Source organism: Engystomops pustulosus, chromosome 2, assembly GCF_040894005.1.
Source record: "Engystomops pustulosus chromosome 2, aEngPut4.maternal, whole genome shotgun sequence".
NCBI classification, from domain to species: domain Eukaryota; kingdom Metazoa; phylum Chordata; class Amphibia; order Anura; family Leptodactylidae; genus Engystomops; species Engystomops pustulosus.
Window position 1 is genome coordinate 13,426,067 of NC_092412.1, and position 13,774 is coordinate 13,439,840.

General features: G+C 44.7%; 2 protein-coding genes across 5 annotated transcripts in view; one reads left to right on the forward strand and one right to left on the reverse strand.

The window, feature by feature from the left end:
• LOC140119790 (uncharacterized) overlaps window positions 1–13,774 on the forward strand; it is an 822,703-nt gene that overhangs the window by 678,983 nt on the left and 129,946 nt on the right. The gene's annotated exons all lie outside the window — the stretch shown is intronic.
• LOC140119963 (uncharacterized) overlaps window positions 1–13,774 on the reverse strand; it is a 1,020,783-nt gene that overhangs the window by 118,038 nt on the left and 888,971 nt on the right. The window contains exon 7 of the mRNA XM_072139399.1: window positions 10,580–10,824. Coding sequence (XP_071995500.1) covers window positions 10,580–10,824 — 245 coding nt within the window. The remainder of the gene's footprint in view (window positions 1–10,579; window positions 10,825–13,774) is intronic.

The following is a 13,774-nucleotide window of genomic DNA, read 5'->3' on the forward strand; positions in this document are numbered from 1 at the left end:
CTATTGCCACAAATGGGGTATTGCCATACCCATAATAACCTGCAGAATGATTTTTGGGGTGTTTGTCTAAAGTGGCATGGGTTGGACACAATATATTAGGCACTACAGTGACATTCTTTAAAATAAAAACACATTTTTTACTCTGCACCATTGACTTTGCATTAGATTTTGGCCAGCATGTTGGGGGTTAAAATGCTCACCACAACCCTAGATAAATTCATTGTGGGGTCTAGTTTCCTAAATGGTGACATCTTTGGGGGTTTTCTATTGTACGGTTACTTCAGGGGCTCTTCAAGTACACTGTGGCACCACAAAACATTTGCAGCCAAATTGGCCTTCCAAAAACCCAATGGTACAAACTCTGTTCATCACTGTACGGGGAAACAGCAGCTGACATCCACATGTCTGGTATTGCCATACTCGGAAGAAGCGGGGCAAACATTTTGGGATGTATATTTACCTCAAATTCCTTGCGAATGTGTCCATTTTAGGGCTAAATAAGAAAAATCGTAAATCAAAAATTTTTTATTTCAAAATTTACAATCAATTTTTGTTTGCTTCCTGAAAAATAAAAAGTTAACAGACTTCTCAAATGCCGATTTGAATAGTTTGAGATGTTAGGTTCATAAAATGGTGTGACTTGTGGGGCTGTATAGTACAGAAGCCTTTATAGGGCACTTCCAAACTGAATTGGTCACCAAAATGTAGAATTTCGCAAATTTCAAGAAAATCTGAGAAGTTGCTACTAAAACTTGAAACCTTCGGACATCCGTAAAAAAAATGGAAATGTAAAACAAATTATGGAAATAAAAAGAAGACCAATGGCAAAAGGTTTCTACCCAAAAAATTTGTGGGGTGACTTTTTGTGTAAAAAGTTGAACATTTTAAACTTTTTGAAACAAATTTTTCCTAAAATTCTTATCATTAGGTTTTGTGATTTGCATTATTAATCATGATCTCACCAACTCTTTTGCTAACTCTCAGGATCTAGCGCCTAATAATACTCCCGTGGGTAAATTCTTTGTACCCCCCAAACTCTGTGCTGGAAGAGCTTCATTGCTCTGAGCTCACCTGACACTCTGGTATTGCTGGCACTAAATATCTGGCAGAAAGGTTGCACTGGTGGCCCTCATTGTCACGTGATGTTCAGGAGTTTGTAGCAGCATGTCAAATTTTTGCCAGTTCCAAGGTGCCCTGAAGGTTGCCAGAGGGACTCCTCTAACCTCTGCCAAAAAAACCAGGTCACATTTCTATGGATTTCATTTCTGATAGATTGTCTCAAATATCTCAACTCGTACCTCTCAGGAAACTACCGAATACTTAACTATTAGCATGTTTGTTTATCAGTCACATTCTGTGTTGGTTTTTTAAGTTTTGGAGAGAATTTTTTGCCCATTGGGAATCTCTCTGTGCTTCTCTTCTGCATTCCATCCTCACAGCACTGGGCAAACATTAGAGAAATTTTTTAGGTTTTTAGTTTGATACCCAGGAGAGATGGAAATTCTCCCACTCACCGAATTTGCTCTGAACAACAGGATTAACATGTCTTGTCTTGTAGGGACATTGGGGCTCATTTACTTACCCAGTCCTGTCGCGATCCAGCAGCGCGTTCTCCGACTAAGGTCGTGCGCCCGATGTCCACCAGGTGTCGCTGCTGCACCGTGGTCCACCGGAGTTCACCATCCTCTTCCTGGTGCATGTAAGTGTGTGTCAAGCGAAACTTTTTTTTTTTTAATAGCACGATTTTTCCGAATCAGTCAGGTTTTCCGATGGCCACGTCCCCTTTTTTCACCGCATGCAAGCCGGCGTCGATGCGACACAATCCTTTCACGTGCGCCAAAAACCTGGGGAAATTCGGCGCAAAACGGTAAAATTCTGAAAACCCGGCAGAAAAAAACGCAATTCGGACCCTTAGTAAATGACCCCCATTGAGTTGGTTAACTCTTCCACCAAAACGATTTTTCAATCCCCGAGCTACGTCTTGGGCTTTCTTAACCCGTGGTAAAGCCCAAGACAGTCAATGAGATCAAACCTTCAAAGCTTGGTGGATGTAGTGAGGGTCCATTGGTCCCTTGTAAAAGGGGGGTACTAAGAGCAGCATCTCAGGATTTGATTTTCAAGCAGTGGAGGGAGGCCGGGAAGTTCAGGGCGGAACATTTCCTTAAAGACACGACATGGATGACGACCCAAGACATGACAGCACTGACCGAACCTTGTCCTTTGGGAACCTGGAGAGTTGGTCAGTTAAGGCACTACCTGACTTCACTACCCCCTAGTGAGCAGTATGCAACAACGAAAACTACTTTCGAATGTCTGTGTGGTAACGTGAACGGACTACGGCACACTTTGTTGTTGACTTACTCTTGCCTCTTATCAATTCCGAATGATCCGGGTCCTTTGTACCTCAGACAATGGGAGGAAGATTTAAACATCTCATTGACTCCGGAGCAAAGGGACAGGATTTTTGAGCTCTGCCACCACGCGACTATTAGCTCTCGATATCAAGAAGCGGGATACAAACTACTAACACGGTGGTACAGAGTTCCTACCAGATTGCACACAATTTTCCCACAGGTCCTTGATATGTGCTGGAGATGTGGAGAAGAAAAGGGCTCCTTCCTTCACACCTTCTGGTCTTGCAGAAAACTCTCCACGTTTTGGAGAGATTTAGGGCGAGTAATGAATACGCTATGCGGAGAGACGATTGTCCTTGAGCCCTCTCTCTTCCTTTTCCATCACTGCGAGATGTCCACACAACGATACAAAAAGTCCCTAGTCCGATTCCTTATTATGGCTGCGAGGGCCTGCATTCCACTACTATGGAAACAGACGACACCACCGACAATGGCTATGTGGGTGACCAAAGTTAACGACCTTATGTACATGGAAAACTTGACCTCCTCTGTCCATGGTACATATGAAAGATTCCATAAGACATGGCTGCCTTGGATTCAATTCCAACAGTCTCCTGAATATAGGGAGCTGCTGTGAATCCTTAAAGGTAACGTACCCCTCCTGGACGGGCCAGGCTCCTGTCTCTCCCCTTCTCATTCCCTCCCTCATCCTCCCCCTCCTTTTCTTACTTCCCTCTAATTCTTACATCCTGCTTAAAGACCCCAACACCCCTCTAGTTTGCCCCCTATTTCTCTTACATCCTGTTGCTGCTCTCCCGGAGACTATCTGGGACAGCTTGTTTTAATTTTCTAAACAAAATGACAGACAAGCGGATTGGTTATGTTTGTAAAAAATTATTGTTAAGCTTGCGTGACTTTCATGTGCTGTTCTTCTTTATTGACATGTACAATGCTGCCATCCTATGTACTGATCTGTTTGCTGTCTGTCCTCAATAAACGGAATTATAAAAAAAAAAAGAGCAGCATCTCCCATAAAACGGTATAAGAATCCTTCTTCAGGCGGCAGATGACTGAGCCCTGTACACTATAGAGGACACAACCCTGCAGATGAGACACTCGGCCCTGATACATAGTGAGGAAATAAGAACTTGGTATGGCACGTCCGAGATTACGGACTGATCACGAAATGATGTCAAACGGCCCTTATTGTTAGTCTCCAATACTAATCAGTCTCTATCACACTATGAAGCTATGCTCGCTAGATTAACTGCTCTAAAGTCACTGAAGAACATATATTGCTACCTTCTGGCCTCATATTGCGACCCGGAATGATTTAGTAAGACATGGACACAGCTTCACGGCCACCAAATTACAGGACAATGGGCTGCTGACAACGACAGGACATATGTAACAGGTAAAAGTCACCATTTATTATGTAATCAAAAGTGCATGTACATGGATCCAGAACAGGTCCTTAAATATTAAATAAATGCTCAATAACAAGTTTCTACAGACATCAACAGAAACAAAACTAAAGAAGGAAGTCCAAAAACAACGCTCCTGCTTGACTACTCTTCTTATACTATTAACTTGGTTTCACCCCTGTGTGAATTCTCTAGCTTTGAACAAGAAGTATTTTCTGGGTAAAACAATTCCTACATTCACCTCATATATATGGTTTCTTTTATGTGTGACTTCTCTGATGTGTATCAAGAGTTTGTTTCTGGGTAAAACATTTCCCATATTCAAGACATGCATATGGCTTCTCACCTTTGTGAGTTCTCAGGTGTTTAACAAGACTGTCTTTATTACTGAAACATTTCCCACATTCAAGACATGAAAATGGCTTCTCCCCTGTGTGAGTTCTCTGATGGATAACAAGATGTGGTTTCTGAGTAAAACATTTTCCACATTCATTACATGAAAATGGCTTCTCCCCTGTGTGAGTTCTTTGATGGATAACAAGATTTGCTTTCCGAATAAAACATTTACCACATTTTGGACATGGAAATGGCTTCTCCCCTGTGTGGCTTCTCTGGTGTAAAACAAGATGTGGTTTCTGTGTAAAAAATCTTCCACATTCATTACATAAAAATGGCTTCTCCCCTGTGTGAGTTCTCTGATGGATAACAAGATTTGCTTTCCGAATAAAACATTTTCCACATTTTGGACATGGAATCAGCTTCTTATTTTTGTGAATTTTCATATTTTGATCAAGACTTGACTTGTGAGCAAAATGTTTCTTACATTTTGAACTTGGAAAATTGGTTTCCTCTAGGTGACTTTGAAAGTGATGGATAAGATTTGATTCTTGACTGAAAGACTTGTCGCATCTCATACATGAAAACGTCCTCTTATCTCCATGATTTCCCTCCTCTGTGGAAAGATGTGACTGATTATCTTCTCCTTCACCACAAGGAGATGAGGGGGGACGTCCATGGGGACCTCTTGTACTTTCATATCCTGAAAAATATAGTGAATAATGGAAGTTTCCTTTTCCCTAGTTATAAGCAGAAGTAAATCAATATGTCAGTAACATACAGTCATCTACGGATAGAAAAAGTTCATGGTGTGTTGACACAAAAGAGGACCCTGTGACCAGAAGAAAGCTTCTTAGAATCACCTACATCCAAACCAAGTTGCAGCTTCGCCATATTGGTTTATAGCCGTCTCCCTAAATTCTCTCCAAGATGTAGATACTGCCCTGGTAGAGTGGGCCTTTAGGTAAATAGGTACAGTCAAACCTGACAATTGTCTGATTATCCATCTTGTGATGGAAAGGGAGGATGGTTTTTTTTTACCGCTATATCTTCCTACAAAGAAAATAGTGTAATGTTATGATACGTCTTTGGGTACATTCACACGAACATAATGGGAACCAGATGGATATTGGCAGCGGAGGATCCCAATGCACCAGCCTCCCTGTCACTACAACTGTAATGTCCCAGCATCAGGTCACTACCAATCCACACCTGGTGTTCAATGCTAAATGGACCCACTGGTACTGATCACTCCTCTCCCTCAGCATCTGCCCGTTACCACACACACAGTGGGAGTCCCGCAGGGGGATCCTTCTCTACACTGCAGCCTCTGCCGCCCTGCAGACCAGCCGCTCCGGTCCCTGGGAGTCCAGTGGTCCCCCTGCAGTGGTCGGGCCTCGGTGGTGTAACCACCATCATTTCATAAGTCTCATCCTGTATTTCAACATCCACCCTACTGGGCTTCTCGGGGTATGCTATAAAGTAATGGCGTCCCAAACAGGAAGATCTTGTGTGTCCTTGTGGATGGAAAGTACAAGGATTTGTGTCAGAAAACCAGTTATTTTAGGCAGTTATCCCCGAAAAACTGTGAAGTGCTCATTATATGTGAACTTATACATGAAAGAGACTTTGCTTTATTGGTGTTGGAGTGAATAGACAGGAGGTGAGGAAAAATTTCTGTCAGAAAATAATATTTGAATCTATTATTCTGTCAAGAACCGCGGCTCCGGATCAGCAGAGCGAGGGTTCAGAACCGGTCACAAACAGTTACCAAGTCCCTGCAGACACCGGTCAGTCAGCTCAAGTGTAGGAGCCATTTTATAAGAGGAATCAGCCATCTGTCCATTGAGAAAACCCTCGATGTCTTGGTGCGGCAGGGACATGGTGAAGAACTTACTGAAGAAATCATCCATTACTATAGAGACACAAGTCATATCTGGGTCCTGTGGACCCTTCTTGCTTGTACTCTGTACTTTATGTTTCACATTTCATGTATTCACTCTGTATAAACCATATTGAATATAAAATAGAGACTCACAAGTGGTGGTTACGGGCCGGCTGAGGCCTGGAGGGAGGTGATGGTGACTATTCATGTTTTTATTTACATAGGGGCCCCTTAAATTATTTTGAAGGGGATACATGGAAACACAATCCCTGGAGATATTGTTTTTTACTTGATATGTTCATGAAAGGGTTAATGTGTTTCTGTCAGAGTAGAATTTTGCCGCTCTTTTTTATGTGATGTTTATTGCAATTCTCCTCATGAAAATAATGCCACCTGATTGGTGGTTAGGCAAGATCAGCTGTGATTGGTAATCAGCTGGGTCAATGGCATTCCTGTCTCCAGGTGAAATATAGAAGGCGGTCAGCTGATTGGCAGCTGGCCGCCCTTACTTACGAATATAAGGAGCTGCCACCTGGGTTTCTGGGCCAGTTCTTCAAGACCTTCAGAGAGCAGCCCGCCCTTGATTGATTCACTTAATCCTGTCGTGATTGTTTGTTAGTGGGGGTTTGGTCTCCCAACTCAGTTTTTAATTATTTAATATTCATTAATATTATTATTTTAATGTTGGAAATTATTTATTAATATTTATTCTTGGTTACCCAATAATAAAACATCGCGGCCATTTTTCTCCATTAAAAACATTGTCTTGTGTCTTTATTTATGCTATTTATATATAAAGTTAATGAAATATGGGATTTGTGTTACCATGTCCTCTTTTGTAGCTTCTTCACTGTGCCCACCCTCCTGCACTTATTCATGGCCTTCACCATGTACTACCCACAATTCCCAGCTGTGGGGTGTAAGTAACCTACAGTTACTCATCTTTATATCTGGCGGAACCGAATAGCGACTCACAGAAAGGGCGCAGGGCCTTCCCTTGCCCTCACACCATATCTTGCCAATCTATTACACCATTACTCCTCTGACTCTCTCAGGACCTTTGTCCACATTGAATTTCCTCACAGACTTCTTACAAAGCTGCTTCTGACGGTTGGTTTTATGGATGGATGTAACTTCTCCCAATATTCTGGAAACATGTGGTACCCTGTCCTCCCCAGCTCTCAGCAATAATAACCACACAGGGAGAAATAACAGTATATTACATAACACATCCGCATGTAACAATGCATTAATACATTTAGTAACGCCCACTGGGTCTTTACATGTGCACTAAAGCCATCTCTGACCCAGAAAGCTGCACACACTTATATAAGCCTATATCTGCAGCCCTCCATCCTTCCCGTGTGGCTCCAGGAACTAGGGCTTATTCATTGCTCTCCTCCGCTTATAATTCTGTGTCCCACATTGACATGTGTCCAGGCTGATGGTGACATCTCCACCACTGCATCCACCTTTGCCCAATTGTTGAGTTAACCCATTCTGGCTTACTATCCTTCACCCCCCTCCAAGCACTGGTCTCCCATGGGCCGCAACACTCTGTTCTGGAGCACTGGGCTGCACAGTTGTCAGGCAGCTTCTAATATCCATGGGGTATTTAACCCCTTAAGGACGCAGGGTATTTTCGCTGATTTCTCGCTCTCCATCTTCAAAAATCCATAACTTTTTCATTTTTCCGTGTACAGAGCTGTGTGAGGGCTTATTTTGTGCGTAACAAATTTTACTTTCCCGTAATGTTATTTATTATTCCATGCCATGTAGTGGGAAGCCGCAAAAAAATTCCAAATGTGGAAAAATTGAAAAAAACTGCATGTGCGTCATGTTCTTGTGGGCTCAGTTTTTACGACTTTCACTCTGCGCTCCAAATAACACGCCTACTTTATTCTTTGGTTCGGTGTGATCGCGGTGATACCAAATTTATATAGGTTTTATTGCGTTTTAATAAATTTTCAAAAATTAAACGAATGTGTACAAAAAAGAAAAAAATTTTTTTGCCATCTTCTGACGCTAATAACTTTTTCATACTTTGGCGCATGGAGATGTGTGAGGGGTCATTTTTTGCGAAATGAGCCGACGTTTTCATTGCTACCATTTTGAGGACTGTGCGACATTTGGATAATTTTTTATTACATTTTTTATGTCATCTAAAAAGGTGTAAAAGTCGCATTTTGGACATTTGGGCGCCATTTGCCGTTCCGGAGGTCACCGCCGCCCGTAACCGTTTTTATATTTTGATAGATCGGGCATTTTGGGACGCGGCGATACCTAATGTGTCTGTGATTTTTACTATTTATTATATTTTATATCAGTTCTAGGGAAAGGGGGGTGATTTGAACTTTTAATATTTTATTATTTTTTTACATTTTTTAAACTTTTTTTTTTCTCTTTTTTTCCACTGTTTCTTAGACCCTCTATGGTACATTAACCCTAGATGGTCTGATCGCTCCTGCCATATACTGCAATACTACTGTATCGCAGTATATGGCATTTCTGCACACTATACATTACAATGAGCCACAGGCTCATTGTAATGCATGTGCAGAAGCCATGTATCCTCGGGTCAAACGAAGACCCGAGGCTACCATGGCAACCGATCGCCGCCCCCCGATGACGTTCGGGGGAGCGGCGATCGGAGGTAAGATGGCGGCGCCCACGCGCCGCCAAATTTAAAGTGCCGCCGGCGACTTTGCCGGCGGCAAAGAAGAGGTTAACACCCGCGATCGGTGCAAGCACCGACCGCGGGTGATAGCGATGGGTCTTTGCTGCGATATGCAGCAAAGCCCATCACTGTATGAAGAAGGCTCAGCCCGTGAGCCTTCTTCATACAACCTTCACAGCTCCATGGCGGATATATCCGTCACGGAGCGTGAAGGGGTTAAAGTGCATGGAAAAAGCCTCCTCCTAATCTAATATGACAAGCTACAGCTACATTCACATGGCCGTATGGGGGACGTATATTTACGGTTAACATATATACGCCGTATATACGTCCCCCATAAACTGCAATGATTGCATAAACTGCACGTGCGGCACCGTACCATTCCGTAGCTGGAAGAAAGATAAGATGTCCTATCGTTCCCCATAATACGGCGCCGTGCGCCATAGATTGCTGTGGATAGGGAGTGAACAGAGCTCAATCCCTCCTCCTTTCCAGGGGGCGGACGTGTGCCCACCATGCTATGATACGGCGGGCACAATGTTGTGTGAATGTAGCCTAAGATGGAAAATTCCCAAGAAATAATGACGCTGACCTTGGAGTCACATATTGTTATTGTACCGATTCTTCAAGAACACAAGTCTCTGCATTCGATTCTCAGCACTAGTTATCACATTATTCATGTATTTGGAGCTGTACAGAAATAAAAGCATAGAGGTCAAGTTGTGACCACAATCTCATGTGAGATGTCTGCAAAATTAAAAGTAATTTTGCATTCCCCAATCCTATTTAACTCCTGTATCATCAATTCTCCTACACTATAGAATACAGTATGTGGGGACTGATTTTGAACACCTTCCAGTCCCCACCCTTCTTTTGGTGACCCTTGGGACCTGAGTCCTTTGATAGATGAGGATAGGGCTCTGGCTGCCCCTTTACTAGGCTGAGCCCACCTTGGTGACCGGATAGCACAGGTGTCCATCCTTCATCACACTTATTTAACCACTAAAAGGATTAATTGGTCCCACTCTGGATTTCCAAATATATATCTTAAGTCTGCTTAAGGGGTTCTGGGAACAGGTTTAGAACTTACTATTTGATGAGATAGGAGTGGCAGACCCAGATGACCCTAAAGTGTGTGTCTTACTGGTGGATCGTTTGTGGTTCCACCTCCAACCTGTTAGCACTACTGTAACACAAACTGTCTCCTTTTGATCCCTTGCCTAAAATTTAATGGAAAACCTAACCTTACAGTACATTTTGCTACAAATTTATGCCTGAGTTATCTGTTTGACCTTTGTGATGCTGCTGGTTTACTAATGTTCTCCAACAAACCTCTGAGGCCTTCACAGAACATCTGTATGTTACTTACACTAATGCGGAGACAATGGGACACACAGATTTTACATCACTGTACAGGAAGCATCAATTTCTATACACATGACACAGATACTTTTTGTTGCTTTATTGCAAAACATTTAAAATATATGGTATTAAAATGAGAAAAAGTCCAAGGGGAGGGAAAACGTTTGCTACCAACTCTATGTCATCTCCATCTCCTCCCCTGGATGTGACCTCTCCCTGCAATGTATAAGGGAAGAATAACCCACAAGATACATGAAAGGCTCTTACCCTCCTCTGTCACTGATGAGGGGATTTCCTCTCCGCTCCTCCTTCCACCACAACTTTCCTGGAAAGATCCAACATGAAGGACCTGAGAAAACAAGGAGAGGTGTCCAGAGATTCTCTTATATCCAAGTGATGGACAGAAACCTCTAGAACCAGGAACTAAGGGGAATAATCTCCTGCAGGAGGAGACGGCATCCACATTCATCCCAATATTTTACACATCAACATAATCTACATCAATTTATAGAGGATTTACAGGAATCTCAGCTCCATCTACCTGATAATCCAGTGGGATGTCCTCATCTGGTTCCACTTTGACAACATAGAAATATAGAGGACTGGGACATCTCTCTGGTTCCTGTGTAATATCTCGGGAATCTCCAGGACTGGGACATCTCTCTGGTTCCTGTGTAATATCTCGGGAATCTCCAGGACTGGGACATCTCTCTGGTTCCTCTTTGATATCTCGGGAATCTTCAGGACTGGGACATCTCTCTGGTGGATTTCTCTGACTGGATCCATCTATAGGAAATATACACAGTGACTGATACATTGTCTATATGTGATGATGAGATGATGGAGGAGGTGACCTCACACCTGCTCTGTCCTCTATAATCAGGAAGGTCTCCTCTTACCTGGTGATGTGAGGGGCTGGTGGTCCTCCATCATGATGTCCTTGTACTGGTCCTTGTGTCCTTCTATATACTCCCACTCCTCCATGGAGAAATAGACAGTGACGTCCTGACACCTTATAGGAACCTGACACCCACAATGACACAGTCATCACCCAGACACCTCCCTTGTGTTATTGTACAATGTCCCAGCATTCCCGGCAGCGCTCACCTCTCCGCTCAGCAGCTCAGTGATCCTGGAGGTAAGTTCTAGGATCTTCTGCTCATGTATCAGTGAATGAGGTGGAGGCTCGGTGATGGGGCTCTGGGTCCATCCTCCTGACACACGGGGGGTCACACACTCACCAGACGACTTCTTCACTACTGTGTAATCCTGTGTATGGGGAGACACTGATCACTACATAGATCCTAAGAATCCTTCACCTCTCCAGTCATTTCCCGCTGTTATCCCTAGAGATAAGAGCCGTGTCCTGGGAGACTCTCACCTCTCCGGTTATCAAGGAGATCATCTCCAGGGTGAGCTCCAGGATCCTGGCCGCCATCTGCTCTCTGTCCTTCTCCCGGATCCCTGGTGGATCATTGATGGAAAGGATCATCTTTAGGAGAAACCTCTGGGAGTCCTGGATCTATAGAACCTGAGGAAACATGAGAAGAACTAAGAGCAAACTCTATAAGAAGCAATTGTGTCCATGACATGTGTGATGTGACAGATGGGGATTCTCCAGACACTGGAGGGGAGGTCACTGGACTGAGGGAGGAGTGATGGCGCTGGACTGTGCCGCTCCTCACTAATAGCACATACTGGACCGGACATGGAGGGAGACTTTGTGGGCTCAAATATTGGGGAGATTATTTAGCTATAGAATAAATCCCCCCATGTGTACAATGGGGGAGGGATGTATCAGACGTGTCTAGGAACAGAACTGTTCGTGTTGCCCATGCGAACCAATCAGAGCTCAGCTTTCATTTTCCCACAGTTGTTTATAAAATTAAAGCTTAGCTCTAATTGGTTTCCATGGGCAACTAGAACAGTTTTACAGCAGATAAATTTCCCCCTCCATATAGTGTGTGTGCTCCTGGAGCATGCTGGGAGTTGTAGTCCCTCCATATAGTGTGTGTGTGCTCCTGGAGCATGCTGGGAGTTGTAGCCCCTCCATATAGTGTGTGTGCTCCTGGAGCATGCTGGGAGTCCCTCCTCTGGTCACTTACCTCTTCTCTCCTCACACACGTCTTCCTGCTCTTCATTCACTAGTCATGTGACGCTGGGAATGTGATGTCATTTAAGGGGCGGTTCTCTTGCTCATTAGTCATGTGACCCGGTATGTGATGTCACTAAGAGGGCGGGTCCTCCTGGGAGGACAGGAAGCCTTGGCAGGGTGCACCCGTGTATAGAGAAGTGGTGGATGAAGGACCTGTGATGATGTCATAGGTCATGTGATAACGCAGAAGGGTCACTAAGGTCAGTGTAAGGGGGCGGGGCGACGAGGAGTCGTGTTCGAAAGAGAAAAAACAAAGAATGTTAGACACTGCGCTCCCAGTGTAGTGTCAGGTCACTAGTGGCCATTGTGCACATAGATCTTGCTCAGCTGATGATTGTGCTGAAGCCTCCATAGGACCAGATCCATCATACCTGGCGCCCCCTGGTGCCAGGGCCTTAGTACATGTGCCCCATTGTCATAGTGCAGGACACCATCATTGTGCGTTACCCCAGGTTATCCGGCGTCTTACTCAGGTACATTCACACAGCAGTGTGCCCGCCGTGTGCTGGAGAGGAGGAGGAGGTGACCCCTCCTCCCTCCATAGAGCATAGCGGCGCACGGCCGCACACACGCCGAAAGATAGAGCATGCTCTATCTTTTTGCGGTGTGCGGCCCGGATCGGTGCCACACATGTGTGGCACCCAGGGGCGCACCACCCATGAGGCGAGTTGAGAATGTTGCCTCGGGCGGCGCCATCTGGTGGACAGTGAGGGGGCGGCATCATGCACTTTAGTGATGTCGGTAATGAGCAGTCAGCAGGAGCCAGGACTGGTTACATGTTGGTCAGCAGGAGGAGGGGGCGGCTGCCCTGGAATGACTGTTAGCTGTGCAGTGGGCACAGCGATAGAGGAGGCGGAACATACTCTGCTGCACAGCACAGTCAGGTTAGTCAGCGGCCGCTTACCCTGTAATGTCATAACTGTGAGCACGAGTAGCATGGAGCCAGCGCAGGGAGTCACTATCACTGTCAGCCATCCAGCCCTAAGTGCGTGAGTCCCTCTGTGAGAATCAGTAATCCCAGTACAGCAGCCACAGCCAGCCGTAACCCCCCTGAAATCATTGTACATAAAGCCAGAGCTGAGGTATCCACTTCAGCTCTGCTACATAGACTCTGCTTCTACTGCGGGAGGAGATGGAACCCGTGTGGGGGGAGGAGGGAGCCAGGGGACAAGAAGGAGAGAAGAGCAGGAAATGCCTTGTCCTGTGTTATCTCCTGCTGCAGCCTGGACTGTCCTGGGGTTGGAGGGAGAAGATGTCCCTTACTGGCTGCCTGACCACATCTAACTATAAGTGCAAGAGAGATAAGTGTACAATACTGTGTGCATGTAGATCATGGGTCAGTAGTTGTGTGTGCATGTAGATTGTGTGTGACAGTAGCTGTGTGTGCATGTAGATTGTGTGTGACAGTAGCTGTGTGTGCATGTAGATCATGGGTCAGTAGTTGTGTGTGCATGTAGATTGTGTGTGACAGTAGCTGTGTGTGCATGTAGATTGTGTGTGACAGTGATTGTGTGTGACAGTAGTTGTGTGTGCATGTACATTGTGTGTGACAGTAGCTGTGTGTGCATGTACATTGTGTGT